Consider the following 21,534-nt stretch of genomic DNA (forward strand, 5'->3'; position numbering starts at 1 on the left):
TAAAATCATGTTTTGAGTGTTACAAATTATAAACAACGTCGCGAAATGTTGCCGACGTTTATGACGTTTTCTCTGCATTATGACGTTATGTCATAAGACCCCTTTTCTCATACACTGGCTCATATATATTTCTTCACCAAGATATGTAACTAAAAAAATTAAACAATTAAAAAACAATTTTCAAGATTTACCGAGGATTTTATTTCAAACGATTATATTACTTTTAATAAATGGATGTTTTTCAGGTGTATGTCCGGTCATCGTGTACAAACGAGGACCAAAAATGTAAACATTATTGAACTTTGTTGTTAATGCCAAAACTGACCAAAACTTTTGTCAAAAGATAAAAAAAATCAATTGATATTAGACTTTACATGTTGCTTTGTATACACATTACTCATATTATTTTAAAAATATTTAAATATATGAAAAGAGATCATTGGTGTTCTCTCTACAACCATTTGTTGAGAAAAAGGTGGAAGTGCCCATTTAAGTTGTATCTTTTACCCCGAATAGGCTACCCTATTCTTAAAATGGGTCTTAGAAACTACATCAGTCGGCACGAGATATATTGTTTGTTTTAATGGAGGTACATTAAGATTGTATTTAGTTTCAGACAATTAATTTTTTGACACCTTTCCCACTTCTTAAAAGAAATTTGTTCTTGTATACGCAATTTGTATACAAAACAACATGTAAAACCTCATATTTATTGCTTTTTTTCTTTTGACAGCAGTTTTAGGCAATGTTTTTTGTACATGTATAAACAAATCATTTTAAATGTTCACATTTTGGTTCACATGAGTGTGTACAAGATGGCCAGATATCCCCCTTAAGATAAAAGAAATAAACAAAAAACTTCTTGTAATATACTCTTGTATTTATGATAATTGAATTGTACACAACGGTTGATACAAAATTATTGGCAGACGTTAGCAATATAATAAGCATGGTTAAAAAAAATTGTTTGCTTTATTTTTCATGAAAAACAGCTGACAGTGAACTATTTTTCATAAAATGATAAACATAACAACAAATACATGTATCGAGAATGTATACAAAGCAAACTCATTTATTCTTTCTCTCTAGAATCTTATTTGTTGTATTTGCTTTGCTAAAACGCACAAAGTATTAAAAAAAGATAGCTCGTGGTCTTATGGTAACCAAAACAGCGTCTTTCGACACTGATAACAGCACTCATTAAAAAAACAAAACAAAAAGGGTTTGTCGAAATATTGAATTTTTAAATCAGGTGACTAATCGAATATCGATGTACAACAGATAAGCAAATTCAAAAGGGAAAGTGTACTTAATATACAACGAAATGCTGTAATAAATTATAATACAATCTGATTCAATAATTCATTTTAACAGATTCATATACGTTCGCTTAAGAAAGTCTAATGCCGAATTGGTAGACTTAAAACCTGTATATTATTGAATCAATTGGAAAAAATAACGTAAGAAATAAAGTCATGCATTTTTCTCGTTGGAAACTGTATGTAATGTTTATTAAAGTTTTCGTTCAACTAAAGTTCAATTCTGTTAAAAGAATTTGAAATACAACTTGAAAATGCAAAACACAAGAATTGCATTAGAAAACATTTTCAATGAAGAAATGATTAACATATAAAAAAATAATTTCATCATATTTTTGAAAGTAAATCAAAGCTTTTTCAGTTTGATATTTTTGATGCACAAAATTTTTTAAATCTAATCATTTTCCACTTTTAAAATATCAATCAGACTACATTAGAAATATGTAAATCATGCGTATAAAGTGAGAAAACACCAAGTTTTTGCAACAAACACTGAATTTTCCATCTTTTGCTTCCTGACAACAGCGATACAAAAGAGTTCGTTGACGCATATATATATATATATATATATATATATATATATATATATATATATATATATATATATATAAACTTAACCCTTTGAAAGGTCCAGGTGACAGCTTTATTGCAGTTCATTATTTCAACTTCTGTCTATTCCACTGAAAGTAGTGCAAATTTTTTTTAACGTCATAACTTTCTTCGAAACTGTAAAGTGTAGATTCTTAACGCTCATGTGGCTTCATTACCGTTGTATTTTATACCCAGGATTATTTCACTTTAATATAATAATTAACCAATGTGTATCAAAATAGATAATTTTATTCCACAATTTAAAGATATGAATTTTTACCATCAGATATAAATTGGGAAATGTTCGGAAATGTTACAAAAATCACTTACTAGAAAAGCGAGAATATGGCGGCTACAACAATGCAGATAGCGGCGTTTGAATTGGTTTGTTGACCAGTGTTTGTTTTTGGAGAAACTGAAACTAAGAAAGTAAAAATCTCAAGCGTAAATTTGTTGTAACTTTAAAAACAAGTACTCATATGTATATTAAAATAGTGAACATGCGGACGAACAGAAAACATATTTAGGGACAAATAAAAACAATTACAATTAAATTACGTTAACATACTTGTAAAATAAGTTAATTTGAAATCATTAGAATTGGAAGTAAAACATGTAGTGCTACTATAAAACAGCTCGATTCACTGCAATACATAGAGAACCAGTACAGAAATAGGGTCAAGGATGTGTCAATCCAGTGGATGTACATGTATAATATTATTTAACAATGGATTGAAAAACGATTAGAAGCAGTGCTGTACAACATGATTTCGTCTTATTTTCACAAACGTATCAACGCGTGTAGATTTTAGTCTGGTTGTTTCTATAGAGCTAAGAAATAACTATAAATTTCCGTAAGAAATAGAGGGAATCATACTTCATGTAAATATATACTTGAATACACAGAAACTATATGCACCACTCGTGTTCAAACCACACTTTGCTTTAGGTTATTTCGAAATCAAACACCATGATAGTCCCATACTCCAAACCTAACAGATATGATTTTAAATCATTTCTGTTTAATGCTTCTGTTTTTGAAAAGATGTTTCATAAATCCATTGGTATTTTTAAAAACAAAATACTATATTATGCCTCTTTAATTCATTCTGTTTCTTTTGATGATGTATATCTTATATTTTTTGTCATTTAAAGACAAGTGCACTTGGCTAGGTAAAACTGAGGAACATGAAGGAAGTACATGTATTATCTAGCATTGAAACTCTCATAAATTTGTTTAAAGAAATAAAAACATTTGGGAATAACAAAGTTATCATAACAAGTTAAAACGTAGTAGTAGAGATTACTATTGTCATAATTATTACCAATATCTGTATTAGGAAAGACGTCTGTCTCCACGGTAATGTAAATAACTTTCTCATCATAGTTGTGGTATATTTTCACGCTGTAGTAACCCGCAAGAGAAACTAGAATGGTCGGATCTGTAACATTACTCACATCAATAGTTAACTGTTTATTTATAGGCCAAGAAAGCTTCCAATACTCGTTACTTTTGATTTCGCTTTCGTTGCCTTGGTGGTCAGTAAACATCCATTTGTACTGAAGAGTGAAAGGGGGATCAGTATCAGCGACCACTGCTAGGTTCAGTATATCCCCTGGCGCAATTTTGTAATTATCCAGTGGGCGCTTTCGGACAATAATTGGATCTAGAATAAACACAAACAATCAACATTACCTCATTCACTGTTTTATGTGAAAACCTTCAAGTTCATGGGGTAATTTTTTCCTACTTAAATATGTTTCAAACTTTGTAAGAAATCGTTAAGTTAAAAAATGACATGTATCTTCTATGGATATAAATGCAAATAACAATATACATTGGAATAATTGATGAGTACAAAGAGTATTGAGCGATTATCTTGAACTCTCCGAAATCAGACAATGACCACTCCATGTTCGGCTTTTATAGTTCATTTTTTTTTATTTTCTAAAAAGGCATGTTTTCTCCAGTTACATATTTCAAGAATTGGGTTTGACAACGGTCTTATTCGAATGGAAACTTCAAAAGAACAAGATACGGTATTGGCAGTATTTGGCCGCAAAATTTACGATATTTTTAAGGTCTTTGTCTTGGTATTTGATGTTGTGTATTGTGCTAAGTATGATATAAGCTAAATCCTACAGGTATTAAAATGACGTCATTTTTCACTATGACCTGACAATCGCCTCGCCATCTATGAGATTGATCAACCCAATATATTTCCGTAGTGAGTCAGTAACTAACCTAATAAGTGTTTTGTTTTCCCGAGGACTATCAAGCGACATATTCATTCACAAATAGCGGTGATCTACGCAAAGCCATGTACAAGATGCCTTACATCTCGTCCAGTTAAACTCATTTAAACTCTTAAAAATTATCAATACCACCTTTCACATACACTTAAAAAATCTTCGCTTCACCCATATTACTTACAATGTTTTGTTGCAATTCAATTTTAAACCTCTGCAGAGATTTGAGCGAATTGCGACGCTGCCATTTTGCTCTGCTCCAGACATAGCAATGTGACGTCAATATTCAAAGGGCAACTACTCTAATTTAAAAATAATTCCAAAGGGCAACTACTCTAAATATTTTAAGGACTTACTGAACACGATTTCTGTGTTAAATAATATGATATATCGAGATGAATAAGTGAGGCGGCGGCCAATGACGGCCATATTGCCTAATATAAATCCTCAAAGAACCTACATAGAGATATATGAGGCAATCACGTGCCATGTTTAATCCAATGAAAGTGTGACATTTCAGTCCGAGGGAAAACAAATGTACATGTCAGTGTAGAAACGAAAGTGCACAGCTTTGGGTAGCGCTATGGGTAAAAAATGTACATATATGAAGAAGCAATCATGTATCTTTGAACCAACCAAGCAGTTTCAGTCAGAGTCCACATGCTACACCTGTCAATCAAATCAGCCCGCGAGCTGCACAATGTACTTCTTCCAATAAACTGATAAAGTTTTTTTTGTCCGAAGAAAATATAGAAATATGTGTAGCAATAAAGTATTTAGAGTTATTAATGTATAATATGATTCTTACACTGCGTGTGTGAAGGTTGATTTGTATACTTTGTTAAAACAGAAAACTCTCTCTCTCTCTCTCTCTCTCTCTCTCTCTCTCTCTCTCTCTCTCTCTCTCTCTCTCTCGTAAATGTCTGTAAAAACAAGATTGTGAAACAGGAACAGATTCTTAATCTCTTTTGATTATATTTCAGGTCTAGTCCACATTTTTTCATTGAATGATTAAATAATATTTTTAATTGAGGTTACATATCAGATTTGCTGACAGTCGAAGACCCCCTTCCCCTTTTCCCTCACCTCCTTCGAGTTTATTGTTTTGGCATTATTAAATTGAATTCTGTGATCAGAAGGGTTATTCTGGCGGCCCGTTATTAGATATACATTTAAATATTGTAACTGCGTTTCTGCGGGATAGTTTTTTTTCCATAGAATTAATCATATACTTATTTTTTATGAATTAAAAGTAAATTTGCGTGTAGAAATATGTTTTACGCCTTTTAAAAAATATTACATTATTTTTTGTTTTACTCATAAACGTTAAGTGTTAGGTGCGTTTTTATCGAGACTATAGTCTATTCGGAAAATTTCTCATTTTTCATTCTTTTCACAAAACAATGTGTCGGGATCGGTATACGGATTACACTAAAGACCTGAATGACATGAACATTTATATAATTGATATATTGGAATTTCTCATCGTCAGAAACCCACGGTCGGTGTTGCTTACGCTTACTGAAGTAAGCGTATGCGAGACTGGCCGTGGGTTTCCGACGATGGAATTTCAGAAACTGAAGTGTAGATAAGATTTATAATTCCGTTTAGGAAAACAATATTGAACTTCAAAACGTGTTGCTGAAACAATATTAAAATTGACAATAAAAATTAGTACAATCAACTCGTTATTTTCTTCTTTGTGGTGTGTTTTTTTATGTAAACAACCAATGATGATTCATACAACAATTATATTTTTTGGGGTCCATTTGACGCTTGCGTCAATATGATTTCTTGTGAAAGCTCCAGGAACATTTTTTTGTTTCTGTATTTAGTGAATAGCCAATCGAAGTCGTTAAGTACTTGCATTAATTAAGGAGATTCGCTACACCTTGAAATAGTTTCTCAAATCAACAGAAAGTAACTTGATAATAAAAGATACAACTAAGCATAATGCTTCAGAAGTATATAGATCAAATAGGCGAACAAGTAACAGTTCTATATTAAAAACTCATAGTTTCAAAAGTATGAAATTAAAAAAGCCGCCTGCAGATTGAAACTTCTGGTTTGCGGTTCACCAGCCCGCAACTCAAGCGTGGATGAAGCTGATGGGGGGGGGGGGGGGTTGGATTTTTTTTTTTAAAAAGTACAAATCATGAAAAAAGAAATATTGTTTTACAACATAGATTTACACCAACCGACAAATTCTCGTGTAAATACGAGGGCTGTTAAGAAAAAATTCGATCGTGGACAATCGCGTTCTTGTCATTTTAAATGGGTATATACATGAACATACATAGTGTATACCAAAATGTTTGTCATAAAATTTGAAATCAAACCAGAGTGATTTTCAATGTTTTCCCTAAAATTAAACTACACTTTTACTGCATTAAAGGGTCGCGGAAAGTACGCACGACCCAGTGTAAAAGTTACCCAAACTTCGTTATTGAGGTTTAAGATATGAATATTAACAATTTTTCTTAAACATGTTAAAACATCATAATCTTCAATTGTTAAGTAATAAGTATAATGTACGTCATTTTCATATGTCATTTGAAACCGTTTCCAAGGATTTTTTAAAAAACGCCAGAAAAAGCGACGCCGGCTTACCGCACGGAACAGCACTACATCATAACGTTATGTGCCAACTTGGGTTAAAACGACGATAGAAAGGAAATAAACGATAAAGGAATCAAGAAAACATCGATATCGGAATATTTCAAAATTAATAATCTCAAAATAACACAAGCGATTTTCTGATGGAGCGTGCAATTGTACCCTTTGACCAGACGGTGAATGCGGCATTACTCTCAGTAGGACTACGACGTTATAAAAAACGTCGTTATAGCTCAACGTCAGACTGGGCTGTGCGGCCTGCTTAGGCAAGGTATATATAATGATAAATCCTATGTAAGAATGTACATTCCTCCGAATTTTATACATATACATTATTAATCCATATTAAAATATTATAATACTTTCCTGAATATTGTGTGGTTATTTAGAATATAAAAAAACAATTGCCATGTGTCCACGAACTTTTAGGACAAGCTTCGAATGCATAACGTTGCGTTTAAATATATGGTAAATTGCGACGTCTTGCTAAAACGGAACAGTTTTCAGCGTGAATTTCATGATGTATATGTTTAAACCACACATATAAGTTATATAATATTGAATTTGATAAATTCAAGGCTTTTAAAAATGTTTTGTGCTGTGCATATTTGAAACGCGGCAAATTTCGGCCAATAACGTCCCTTGTTCTTATTTTCCATTAGAGCTTGATGTGATTGTATCTTTATAAAACTCATAAAAGCTTGGTATCTTATGGTTTTCTTGACATACCAATAATTAAGTACAATAGTCTTCATAAAGAAGCTGTCAATGATGATTATTTTTTTGCAAACTACCTATAACTTTGAGTATGGCTTCCTTCAGTAGCATCCCCTCACTGTTCTCTGACATACACTGGTAAACCCCTGTATCAGACTTCTGTACGCTAGTTAGGGTCAACACTTTGCTGTTCTCGCTCAAGATGTACTTCCCTAGAAATATAAACAAGAATAATTCATGATATATCATCGATTAAAACATGTATTTTTGAAATTCTGATTAACAGAATTTGTCGACCAAATTGAATACGCTTCAAATTTGATTTGTTTTTTAAAAGAGTAAGCTGTAAACACCAAATTAACACCAATGCGGGAACTAATGATTTAGTACTAATATGTATATTTGAAAATGCAACAGGATCCAATTAAGGATCCAAGCATTGCAACAAGTTGAATTCTAGGAAGATAATGGTACAAATTTTCGTTCACAAACCGAAATTTTCAAAAAGTACATGTATAATGAATTAGCTCACAACCATTTTTTTTCCAAAAGAATGTACAGTGGTGTTGTTAATATTTAATTGCAAAAGAGATCTACGCTAAGTGAACAGAAGTATTAAACGATGCAATGTCATGCTAAAAATCATACCAAATTTATACAAAGAATTTTAAATGGAGAGAATATTGCAAAGCACTTTCAGGATCCTATTTGTTGTAACCTAAAAGATTCAGTTGTTATGACCGTAGGTACAAGTTTTCTTAAAATAATAGTTTGAGCTGGGTTTGAATTCTTTCAACAATTTTCAGAAAAATCTTCAGGTTCAGATCCACTAAGTATAAAAAGAAGCACGCCATGCTTTAATAAACAGTTAGTTAAAAAATATCCAATAATTAAATTGTGTTGATGAATTTCAATACTGCGAAACAGCGTTGATTTGTTATTTCGATTTTATTTTAAAAAAATTAAAAGTGTTTACATGAAATGAAACATTTTTATAACTCCATGACAGTATTCTGAGGTTTTTTAATTCCTTTTTTACTCATTGGTTTTTATTATACAACCTCCAGCGATCACTAGATCCACTCCATTCTTGTTCCATATTGGAAGAGTTGGAGGCATCTCATTCGGTAAGGACTCGGCCTCACAGCGGAATATGGCGTTTTTTCCAACTGGTACCACCAGATCGCGCATCTGATTGTCTCCGGGCAGAATGGGAGCGGCTGTAAATTATAAACAAAGATTAACTACAGCTAGCAGCCTTATCAAGAAATACCTTTGTTCTCCTTGTCGTTCATTAAGTTTGCAACACTAGGAACCACATTAACGTACATGTGACATTTAAAAAGACCCTTTGAGAAAGAGAGTTTGTCGTCCCATTTCCTGTGCATGAATAAAAACCTTCGTTGTCTGGCTTTGCATTTATGATAGTCAGTACTCTTCCAAAGTCACTGATGATATATTTGCCTGTGACGTTTTTAATGGTTGTAAATTTGCCTAAAGACATCCATTCAATATCTGGGACAGGACTGCAATATAAACATTTTTGTATTATTCTCTTGTATTTTTTTCTGGGCATAATGTTTTTTTTAATTTGTTTTATATACTGATAAATCATAATTATATAATGAACTACATATTAGTATTACGTCAACACTAAAATACTTACTATCCAGAAAACATGCATCTCAGAACACCCTTTCCCCCAACATGAGCTTTACCATCTTTTTTGAATACTAAGGTTGGTTCTATAAAATCAACTGCTTTCGAATCTAAAATAAAACCTAGAGAATATAATAGGTACAAAAGATTTTAATAAAGATTATCAAGAATTCATCTAAGGTATAGTTTGGAGTTTTTGAAATTTAATCTTCAGACCAGTTATCAGATAGTTGGCACCATTACTCCAGTGAAAAAGATTCACAATAGCAATTAAGTCATAACTATATGTGACTTATCAAACCACTGCATATATTTTATGATAATAAATAGTTGCAATTTAATCCGTTATAAAAAGTCAAACTTTACACCAATGCTGCAAATATATACAAAAGGGTATGGAGTTAAATTTACTGATCAAGTATTTAACCTCAATAGACACAAAAGTGAAAAACGTCAGTTCGGGGTAATTGACGGAGAGCGCATTTCCTTCGGAGAATCATTGAAGTCTCTAGTACATGAGATCGCTGCTTGTTTGAAACAATTAGTTCTCTCACTTACAGTCAATTTTTAGACTTGTCTGGCTGCCAATCACTAACAGCTTCATCTGTTTCATCCACATCCCACACTTATACTGTAAACCGTTCCAGTCAGCAGTGTCCGTCCACAGAAAATGGAGATCACCTTCCAAGCAAAATCAAAAGGTAATAATTTCTTTTTAATTACTGTGTTAGTCAGACGTTGTGATACAAAAAAGATAATGTAAGAAAAAAAAAATAATTTATTACACTGCATTTGTGATAAAGAAAAAGAGAGTTATATACATGTACATTTATATATAGACGAAACCACATAACAACTGTCGTTGTTTAAAATTTTATTGCTGCTTATATTAGATTTAACTTAATCCCAGAATATCTAATAGAAAATACTTAAACATGAAAATATAAAGTAAAAGATATCTATTTCGAAATTGAATAAGCTGATTATGAGTAAATATTATTACACATTGTCAAATATAAAAAGCACTTCTTTAAAAAATGTTAAAAATTATATTTTATTGATGAGTGTTTATTTTTCCTCCTATTTTATATTTTAGTATGTTCCCATAATAAATTAACATTCACAAGAAATTGCACTGACTTAAGGTGTACGCAACCATATGGAGTGCGATCAAATCCACTAAAGTCGGAAGTGCTTTATGATAGATTTGATGACGTTCGACCTTATTTGGTGTAATGTATTTGAATAAACGATAAAACAGTATTGTTTTCACAGACATGTTAAAATACTGTTATCAATAAAACTAGATCAGATTTTATCATTAATTTTGTAAGTTTATAAAATATCGCAAGAAAAGGAAGATACCATATTCCATTGTGATATTCATTTTTTAACAGGTGCTTTATGGGTGTATTTACACCGCTCTTATTGAAACAAACCATTTCCATCCACTCCAACTCGTTTGTTAATCTCAACATTATTTTTGGTTCCAAGTCCAATTTTCCATTCCACTCTACATTGTGAGTCTGGCACACAGGTTGGCTTCCCACGACACTGGATTTTACAATGCTCAAATTGTTTACATCGTACCTCTTGAATATCGCCGATAGGAAAGCTTCCTAACACTGAAAATAAATAGTTACAATTTCGAACATTATGTACACACAAATTATAGACAAAGAAAAGTCACGAATAACAATGATGGGTTAATTAGCTTAAAATATGATACAACGTATGTCAACTAACTTGATTCCTTCAAATTAAAGGGCGTTGAAAGTGAGGTTCCATAAGTATTAGATGCGAAACATTGGTAGGTTCCATAATGTTCTGTCTGTATCTTGACAAATCTAAGAATTCCTGTTGAATTGTCTACTGGAATAAACTGGGTATTCTCTACAACTACTCCATCTTTTTTCCACACATATCTGTGAAATTATTTTTAAGAGATTAACCTATACAAAATTAATACCATTTTATTATCATGTTAAACATGTGCAATGAGCAAAAGAATTTCTATTACTGCAATGTAAACATTTTGATATTTTAGATGTACCCTTTAAAAGCCCGTCAAAAGAAAGACATGTCAGTGTATATTAGATTATATACGTATGTCACAAATATGTTTTAATATAATTATTTTTAAATTTTTATGTGTTAGTCATGGTTTGATTAAGTCGTGGGTAGCTATACCAAGTCGTACATGTGTTATTGAGTCGTTCTATCATAAGTCTTGCAATATCCATGCGTATGCGACTCCTTGTCGAATGATTGACGTAGTATATTTCATGCAAATAGAATGTCTGTGTAACCTAAATGTCTTCTATAAATATCGCTACCAACTTCTAACTATCTAATGTTTGTTTAAATAATGCAAAATATCCAATCAAGATAAATGAATATTAGCATTTTGATGAAAGATGTTTGATAAACTCTCATTTAGTTACGTTAACTAGCATTCCTACACTTACTGGATCTGGCCATTTTCGGCTTGACACTTAAATGAAGAATCAACCAGTATGGAATCTCTTGGAAAGAAGTATTCATTGTTGAAGACACTAATCATTTCCGGAGGCATTTGACTTTTATCTAAAACAAATTGTTGTAAGTCAGTCAAGAATTACAAAACTCGGGAAAAAATAACTTCATGTGAAACTGAAGATCTTACTACTTACAGCTTTGTAAATCTTTAATTATTCATATAATGTATTTCATTGTACAAAAAAGTGCGTTTTCAACAACATATACAATAAGTATTTAACACGACATTTCATTGGGATTAACATTACAGAATTTAAAAACAATATGACTGTACAAATGCAGCCCGTTTGAATTATTTAGTAAAAAGGGTAGTATTAAAAGTCATCAGTGTTTGCTTTACCTTGCCCATGGACGGTACAGATGAAAGTCTTTAAGGAAAAGACAAGATAAAGTCTCCAATCCATTGATTGTCTGGGATACAATAATTATGTTCAATGGTTATAATGGACAGTATCAATATGTTTCCTTCCTCTGCTGATTACGTTTTTTTTTCTTCAACAACTACATATATCAAAACAAGATTATACAATAACAAGCTAAATTACCAATATTGTACCATACAACAATTATATATAGTTTCATCAGTGCTTTTTTATTTTTACAGTTACAACTTTAGATTGTTTTATGACAATTTTTGAAGATAAGTCTTAATCATTCAAGTTTATATGAAAATATTTGAAAATGAGATACCATATATCAGGTTTTGTCAGTGTCATATTTTTCCGCGAATCAGAACCTATAACAGCATATCAAATTTACGCAAATCAAATTTTCACTATTTTAAAGTCAATGTGAAATAATTACCAATAATTATTATCAGAGATCCAAACAATCAGATATCTCTTATTATATCATGTATCGCTACATTAACCAGTAGCTCAAGTATAATTAGACAACGGATTTACGAAGGAATGTGGTCACTTTAATTAGCTTGTAAATGGATCATTAAATAAACAATCAGGCTTAAATACATGTTACCTGGCGCTTGCCCTCCGATCTCGCAATTTCTATCCCTAACAAAACTAACTAAACACAGTTAACTGTACTTTTACTTGCCTGTTTATTGTTAATGCAAAGAGAGAACTGTATTACAAACACAAAACTTTGTATCAAATTTACGCTTATTTATTTTCCGCGATTCGAAAATCGCCGCGAACAAACCGGAAATTGGATGCACGCGGAAAAAACCTGATATACGGTATGTTATTAACTGTATATGTACATGAAAGATATAAGAATAATGGTCTGAAGGTTTAAAACCATATGAACCATAAGCAAGATTTACAAAAACTATCATTAACTGTGGCTAATTTATTATTCATTGAGCAACTTTTCTCATAAATTTTATATGCCGAGTCGATGCACAATATTAAATGGTTATCGAAGAGAAGAAGTCACAAGATTTACCACTTGTTTATTTAATTTCACGAACGTATATACATGTATACTTTAAATTGTGAACACAATAAAATCCATAAAAAATGCATTCGAAAATCAATAAACCTACAAAAATAAAACTGAAACAAGGTTAAGCTCTATTACGACTACAATGTAAAACAAGAGGCCCATGGGGCCACATCGCTCACCTGAGCAACAATGGGCGTTCAAAAGATATTGTGCCATATGGCCCTCGGTAGAATAACAAAAAAATAAATATTGTAATGTATTTGAATTTTACACTTATTTTTGCATACACGTAATCTTTGACATTGTACCTTCATGAAATACTATTTTTACACAGAATAAGAAAATTCTACGCAAGATATAGAGCTAAATATTTTGTAGGGGTACACTGTTATATAACTTCTAATTCCCTGTATTTTTGTTCTGCCCCCTTCCCCACTTAATAAAGCGATCAAAATATATGAGAGCATATAGGTACATTTTCTTCCTCAACTACAAACTAGTTATTGTATTTTTTTTTAAATATAATAGTTATTGTATTTTATCAAAAAAATCCTACATGTGTATATGTGAAGAAGAAAATTGCACCTCAATGCGTTCAATTTCTCAAATTAAAAATATTCAACAATTTAATTTGTCTTCTCCATTATAATTAAATGACTGTTGTTTACCTCGCGTAAACTCGTGACTCTTATAACTTTGCTCACACTTGATTGATGAATACACTGGAATGAAAAATGTTGTCACGTGACATGTTAAAGAGCTATAAAAATCAATGTTAGCGTATTGACAGGCACATCACTCTAATTTACTATGGGCCACCAATTATTTTCATTTTTATTTAAAAATAACAAATGGCTACAAACCAGGATGATTTTCCGCTGCAATATTTTCTTAGGAATAGCGATAATTCTTTTATCCCCGCAACAGAAATCTGTCAGAACTATGGAAACTGTTTTAACGATGTCGTTTTTATTTACTCACATTTACATTATTCATTGTATAAAGAGGGGGGCCCAGAGAGTAGTTATATATACAGCATATCATTCTTTAATTTTTTTGTGTACAAGTATTTAACATACTCTAATTCATATAGAATTTCTAATGATCAACCAAAATTTCAGCGTTAATCGTAGAATTATAAGCAAGATGAGCTCAAAATTTTGCTAGGTTTGAGTCATATTTCGTTCACATGAGTTTATTACATTCAGCTAAAGATTTTTAACTTGGTATTTCCTATTCGGCATTTAAAATGGGAAAAAATGAATGGCCTCAGATCTGTGTACAAACATAAAATTGTGAGCAAATCTCTGTATCTTGCTTATAATTCGAAGCTTAACACTCAAATATGGTAAGTAAATAGAAATTGTAAACAATTAAACACAAGAAACATGCACTATAACAAATAAAGAACACAATCTATTTTTCAAAATGAATCATATACATGTATATACCTACATTTTTCCGTCAGCGATATAACTCTTTTTAAACTGAATAAACTCGAGAAAATGCCGAGCATCTCAACAAAACATATTGCATTATTATACCATTACGCAAAAGATTATACCGAATTACCGATAGCCTGAATAAATTGCATTTTAGTTCTTTCTTATTACATTAGATGTTGCTTAATTTGCGCAGGTAAACAGTAAACTGTTTGATTTACCGAAGTCTCTGTTTGATTTGATACGTAAAAATCAGAAATTACAAGCGACAGTTCCCAGGTTAAGGCAAAGCATAGATGAAAACGAAACGAAAATCACAACAAGCTAACACCCCCGTCATATGTGAAAACTGTCAACGCATTGAAATATTTAGCCTCAATTTACTTTACAAAATCGGCACCAATGTATTTTGCATGTTTCAAAGATTCCCTTCGTACACGAACTGTTGCACAACAAACAAATTCTTCATTGTCAGATCGACCCGTTTATTATATAGTGTCATGGCTGCTTTAAACAAAAAACATCGTTTTAGAATTATGGAATACGAGTCTTGGTAAAATGGGTAAGCAAACCCGGGCCGGGGCAAAATAAAAGCCGGGGCAGATTGGCAATCGTCAATTCAAATTACGCATTATTTTGCAGCAATATTTACAGCGAATACAAATATACTGGTCAGTAAATATCTTGAAATTTTAATGAGATTGGCAGATTAATTACTGTCAATCTTTTGTTTGCCCTGGTCCGGTCATGCCTCAGAAGTTCTTGAGAAGAAGATTTTTTTAAAATGCACCCCCCCCCTTTTTTTTTTTTTTTTTTTTTTTTTTTTTTTACAGCTTTGAGGTTTTCTCCGCTTTCAATGAAAAATTTTCTTTCATTTCTGCAATTTATATTCATCTTTCCATAAGAATGCTTTGAACCAAATTTGGTTGAATTTGGTTAAGTGGTTTTAGAAAAGAAGTTCAAAATGTGAAAAGTTTACAGACGGACAGACGGACGGACGGACGACGGACAAAATGTGATCAGAATAGCTCACTTGAGTTTTCAGTGAGCTAAAAATAATTGAACAAAATATTGTTTTCATAACACAAAGACATACATACTAATTTTACTACAATGCATGCAAAAAGGCCCATTTTTAAACAAATGGAAATCCGATAAAAAGAAAAAAAAATATAAAAACGAATTACAAAATCAAACCTTCTTGCGTTGGCAAATCCCGTATAGTTTTAATTTACGCACTTACACACCTATGCTAAAACACAGCTTCTTTGTTTTGAAAAGACTGTAATAACTATCTAAAGCCCCTTTGTTTGCATTCATCCCAATGACAATCCCATCCTCGTTAAATTTGTCCAACTCGTGATCACCATCATATCATACTTAGTTTGATTATTATTGTATTTTTCATCTTTGTACCTCCTAACTTCTATATGGATGTTTATACACAAACATTCTTGAAAACACGACATAAAAAAGTCGGTACATTATGGTTCAAGAAACAATATAAAAGCTTACTTGAAAAACTATATTATCATAGATAACTTTATAAACTATATAACCATAGCTAACTCAGGAAAACATAGCTTATTTGATGAACCACTTTGTTTATAATGTATATTTATATATTTCAAAAATATTTACATGTATGTGCAAGATGTATTTGATCCTTACACATGCAGTAAAATGCATCCCAATGACAATACCATCCTTGTTAAATTTGTCCAACTCGTGATCACCATCATATCATACTTAATTTGATTATTATTGTATTTTTCATCTTTGTACCTCCTAACTTCTATATGGATGTTTATACACAAACATTCTTGAAAACACGATATAAAAAAGTAGGTACATTATGGTTCAAGAAACCATATAAAAGCTTACTTGAAAAACCATATTAACATAGATAACTTTAGAAACTATATAACCATAGCTAACTCAGGAAAACATTCTTATTTGATGAACCACTTTGTTTATAATGTATATTTATATATTTCAAAAATATTTACATGTATGTGCAAGATGTATTTGATCCTTACACATGCAGTAAAATGCATCCCAATGACAATTCCATCCTCGTTAAATTTGTCCAACTCGTGATCACCATCATATCATACTTAGTTTGATTATTATTGTATTTTTCATCTTTGTACCTCTTAACTTCTATATGGATGTTTATACACAAACATTCTTGAAAACACGATATAAAAAAGTAGGTACAGTATGGTTCAAGAAACCATATGAAAGCTTACTTGAAAAACCATATTATCATAGATAACTTTATAAACTATATAACCATAGCTAACTCAGGAAAACATAGCTTATTTGATGAACCACTTTGTTTATAATGTATATTTATATATTTCAAAAATATTTACATGTATGTGCAAGATGTATTTGATCCTTACACATGCAGTAAACTGCGACAGTACTATGATGCATAGTTTAGCTGGATTCAAATATTCTTTCGATCAGATCACCTAATGTGCTTGACGTAAATATTAAGTCAATCGGCAGAAAATTTAAACTTAGAAAACTTATTTACCACAAACTGTAATTGATTGTTTTTCTTTTCTTTCTGACAAATCATAACAATTTGAGCCGGTCATAATTAATATTATATTTCTACTGATGATTATGCCGTTGGGATATCCTGGTAACCATTACAATTGTCCTGTTTCCATGTCATCTCTGGAGGGCACTTTTTTCTTATCTTCTGAAATAAATTGTGAAATAATTAGTCTACGTGGTAAAAATGCACACTGTAAACGACAATTTATATACGATTACTAATTCCAAATTCATAATCTGTGATGCGACTAGTTACATACCGGTATAACAAAACAGTTCAAATTATCCATAAGTGATCATGAATTAACAAATTTTAACCATAATTCATATTCATAGACTTCTCTTATTTATATAACATAGTATGGATATTTTGAAGAGATGGTCAAGAGCTTGTATAGTGTTTTTGTTTTGGAGGGACTTTGAACATTCTACTTCATAATTCAAAAATTGACAAAACGTAGAGATTTGTTATTAATTATTTCCTTCATATTTTATTAAAATTGACACCTTAACACAACATTTGTTAATCTGTGTACAAATTATTTAAGCCCCGATATACCATATCAAACAAATTTATTTTTATGAAGCACCATTGAAAGAACTTACATTTTGAATTCCTTAAACCTGTAGGCTCTTTTCATTTACTAGATCCTAACCTTAAATTAGATACAAATACACTCACTATAACGAAATCTGCAGTGTTTTCTTCGATTAAGGTACGATACGATGATGATGATTTCAATGATTATAATGAAGGTTTCAGTGGATACAACGATGTAGATGATGGTGTCCGGATAGGTGTGTTGATCGATAGGTTTCTGAGGTACAGCTGTATTTTTAAAATGGACAATGTTCAATTTTATCATCATTCTTATTACATTGAAAAACGTCTATGCCTTGATATATTAACAAATGTGTATTCTTGTATAGATAAATTGGCATTTCAAACAAAAAGGACAGACTGAGAGAGAACAAGATATCTGTGAGCCAATGCTCACTAGTGATACCCCCGCTCTGATGTGAATATGCAAAATAAGCAAAGTCGACATTTAACAGAAAGCTGGCATCCGATTGGTACAGAAATATATCCCACAATATGGCATGCCTAAATAAATAGTGTGTTAAAATTTCAAGCATCTGCGATAAATAGCTGCTGAGAAATCTTTGAGGAAAATTTTGTTTGAAAATTTTGGCTAAAATAAACAAAGTACTCATTTAACAGGAAGTTGACGTCCGATTGGTACAAATATTTATCCCATAATATGGCATGCCTTAACAAATAGTGTGTAAAAATTTCAAGCATCTGCAATAAATAGTTGCTTAGAAATCTTTGACGGAAATCTGTTTGAAAATTTTGGCTAAAAATAAACAAAGTACTCATTAAACAGGAAGTTGACGTCCGATTGGTAAAAAAATACTTCCCACGATATAGCATGCCTATACAAATACTGTGTAAAAATTTCAAGCATCCGCGATAAACAGTTGCTGAGAATTCTTTGACATAAATTTGTTTGAAAATTTTTGCTAAAATAAACAAAGTCGTCATTTAACAGGAAGTTGACGTCTGATTGGTACAAAAATATATCCCACGATATGGCATGCCTATACAAATACTGTTTAAGAATTTCAAGCATCTGCAATAAATAGTTGCTGAGAAATCTTTGACGAAAATTTGTTTGAAAATTTTGGTTAAAATAAGCAAAGTCGTCATTTAACAGAAAGTTGACGTCCGATTGGTAAACTGTGTAAAACACTGTGTAAAAATTTCAAGCATCTGCGATAAATAGTTGCTGAGATAAATGCGACAGAAATTTTTGTTACGGACGGACAGACAGACACACAAGGGTAAAACAGTATACCCCCTCTCCTTCGGAGCGGGGGTATAAAAATAAATCAACACCAAAATAGATGCACAATTTAACTAAATAGTAGGCTGTATTGCTCTAACCTGTTGTAGGAATAATGTCTATTTCCATTGTGATAATGTCTGTTTCCATTGTGATAATGTCTGTTTCCATTGTGTCTGTTCGCACGGTAAAATAAATACGTTTTTGGTCATATTTGTGGTATACTTTAACGCTATAGTACCCTGTTAGAGAAAACAGAATACTCGGATCTGTAATTTGCCTTAAATCAATGGTCAAATTGTTCTGAACAGGTCGTGAGATACTCCAATACTTATTGGTTTCTATTTCCTTTTCGTTGCCTTGGTGGCCAGTAAACATCCATTTGTACTGCAGAGTGAGAGAGGGGTCAGTATCAGCGACCACTGCTAGTTTCAGCATACCCCCCTGCACAATCTTATAGCTATCTCGAAAACTCTCATGGATGGTTATTGGATCTAAAAAATAAATGCCAACACCAGAAGTTGTTTTGTCCTGTCGTAAGCTTGTGTAAATATTTTATTTCACTGATCAGTTTTTTATCAGAAATTGTTCTCCTTATAAATCTTTGATGACCTTAAATTGCCAACTTAAGTATTTTAAGCTTAGAAAGGGAAATTTATATTCAACAGAAATGAAATGAAGCAATGAGTTTTAAGAAAAAAAATATATTCTTTTAACGATTTGTAAACAATAGATCTTCATTCAATATATCCAGTCATTGTTCTAGACTTTTTTTAACTTACCAATAACCTTGAGTATGGCTTCCTTCAGTAGAACCCCCTCACTGTTTTCTGACAAACACTGGTACACCCCTGTATCTGATTTCTGTACGTCTGTTACGGTCAACACTTGGTTATCCTTTTTGATATTATACTTTTCTGTTTATAAAAGATAGAACACAAGAGAGCAATATTACCTATTATGTATTTTTTTCTCGTTACGAGATATTTAAGTCACATTTGAAAATTCATCACTCATGGCCCCTTGCATACATCTATACTACTATATTACAATAATAGACTCTAATTTTGGGGCTTTAATACCGAAAAATCGGAAGAGTACTGTCTTTTGTTTTATATATTTTAAACATCACTAGTACTTGAAGATTACCAATTTGTTTTTATTTTTTCTCAATGAAGCTTCGCTCATAAATAATCAACGAAAATTCCTTTAAAGAATCCGGAAATCATCAGGATTTTTTGGATTTTACAATCTTGCGCATGCGCATTACATTCACGCTAATTCACGGGAGGCTCTTTAGTTTATGTTTCCACAATATCACATTTGCGTGGATAAACTCAGAAACGATATTACAACATGTGAATTTTCATTGAAAATTTGTCATATATTCTGTTCATCAGAGGATCAGAAATACGGGAGATAACTCTAACTCAGCGCATTTGATATGAAAAATTTAAATTTTAAATTTGAATTTAAATTCGAAGCGAGTAAAAAAGTTGGTGAAAACGTGTTGAATTCTTCATTAATATGCATTAAATTTTTAAATGAAAGATATTTACAGCCTCAAAACCATTTGTTTTGAATAATTTAACTGTTATTTTCAATGCAATTTCGGAGCGCTTCTGCAATTTTTTGCTACATTACGGGTATATGTAAGCAGAGACATAGATAAAAGTTATGTCTCTGATTGGAGGCATTTTAACTGTGGCGATGACCTGTCCCGAGACACAGTTAGATTATTTAAACTAAGCAGAGTGTAGTGAAACAAGTTGCTGTCCTTTAAAAAAGGACTGCAATACGTGGTCCATATGCATGTGTTTCTAACGAAAACGTGAACGTCTAAAGGTTAACTGAGATTTCATCGACTCTTACCCCCTGCTTTTAACCACTAAATTTGTACGTTGTATTACGTATATGTATAGCCCTGACTTTTTACCTCAGAGTTTAAAGGGTTCATACTTCTAAAATAATTATGATCTATATTAATGAAGATTGCATGTATAGTATCAGGCATTCGGCGAATTCTACCATTTGCGCACACAATACGCTTTGTAATTATTAATATATTAATATACATAATTATTAAATCATACTTAAATGCTTAAAAAAGTTTTAATCGGGAAGTACATATATGTACTATAGCCTCGCCTACTGTAAAAGTAAATTTAAGCTACATGCATATGTGTAACATTAACTTATTTCATAGTACTGACAGTTCATATCTTATGCCGATCATTTCTTTCACAGGGAATCTTTGTTTACCGCAACTTTACAATTACAGTTTCTTATTCATACAACCTTTACTAATATCCAGATCCTTTCCGGTTTTTTTCCAAAGTGGTCGAGAAGGTAGCATTTCTGTAGACAATGATTTAACTTCACAGCGAAATAAGACATCTTTACCTTTAGTAACAACGGCATCAAGCATCTGATTATTTCCAGTCAGAAAAGGAGTCGCTGTAATATCCAAACAAAGAAAGATGAATTTGTAGCATTCTTAAGCATCTTGTAGAAATAGAGAAAGAAATATTTTTTTTAATATATGGTAATCTTTAATTAAAAATAATTGTCCAAAAC

The 21,534-nt window shown here is 31.6% G+C and overlaps 2 protein-coding genes across 5 annotated transcripts in view; both read right to left on the minus strand.

Annotated features, from left to right (window-relative positions):
• Positions 1–1,869: 1,869 nt before the first annotated feature.
• Positions 1,870–15,993, minus strand: LOC136269790 (neural cell adhesion molecule L1-like). Of its 4 annotated transcripts, none has more exons than XM_066084038.1 (13): positions 15,737–15,993; positions 12,031–12,191; positions 11,621–11,738; positions 10,899–11,077; positions 10,592–10,777; positions 9,711–9,833; positions 9,160–9,262; positions 8,823–9,019; positions 8,555–8,713; positions 7,571–7,705; positions 3,236–3,577; positions 2,241–2,331; positions 1,870–1,999 (listed from the first exon to the last, which is right to left on the minus strand). In XM_066084038.1, exons 2-13 carry the CDS (start codon positions 12,092–12,094, stop codon positions 1,981–1,983), a joined length of 1,716 nt encoding a protein of 571 aa, XP_065940110.1. In that variant the 5' UTR covers positions 12,095–12,191; positions 15,737–15,993; the 3' UTR covers positions 1,870–1,980. The 4 variants fall into 4 exon arrangements, with proteins under 4 accessions (XP_065940110.1, XP_065940109.1, XP_065940111.1 ...); XM_066084037.1 differs by having other exon boundaries at positions 9,160–9,274; XM_066084039.1 differs by lacking the exon at positions 9,711–9,833.
• Positions 15,994–16,199: 206 nt separating this feature from the next.
• Positions 16,200–21,534, minus strand: part of LOC105322288 (neural cell adhesion molecule L1-like) — a 98,897-nt gene continuing 93,562 nt past the window's right edge. Inside the window, exons 10-13 of the mRNA XM_066084036.1 lie at positions 19,740–19,874; positions 19,059–19,451; positions 17,793–17,939; positions 16,200–17,255 (exon numbers count right to left, since the gene is read on the minus strand). Of these exons, the coding sequence (XP_065940108.1) occupies positions 17,203–17,255; positions 17,793–17,939; positions 19,059–19,451; positions 19,740–19,874 (728 nt within the window). The 3' untranslated portion in view covers positions 16,200–17,202. The remainder of the gene's footprint in view (positions 17,256–17,792; positions 17,940–19,058; positions 19,452–19,739; positions 19,875–21,534) is intronic.

Source organism: Magallana gigas, chromosome 5 (assembly GCF_963853765.1).
Source record: "Magallana gigas chromosome 5, xbMagGiga1.1, whole genome shotgun sequence".
In the NCBI taxonomy this organism is placed as follows: Eukaryota; Metazoa; Mollusca; class Bivalvia; order Ostreida; family Ostreidae; genus Magallana; species Magallana gigas.

Bases quoted from the DNA above. Each gene is read 5' to 3' on its own strand.
- LOC136269790 (XM_066084037.1), bottom strand. From the start codon at position 12,094: ATGGATTGGAGACTTTATCTTGTCTTTTCCTTAAAGACTTTCATCTGT. The intron at 7,706-8,554 runs GTTGTATAATAA...TTATATTTCTAG, and splicing joins GGATCTAGTGATCGCTGGAG to GGAAGTACATCTTGAGCGAG. The intron at 2,332-3,235 runs GTAATAATTATG...TTACTTTCTTAG, and splicing joins CTTTCCTAATACAGATATTG to TTTCAGTTTCTCCAAAAACA.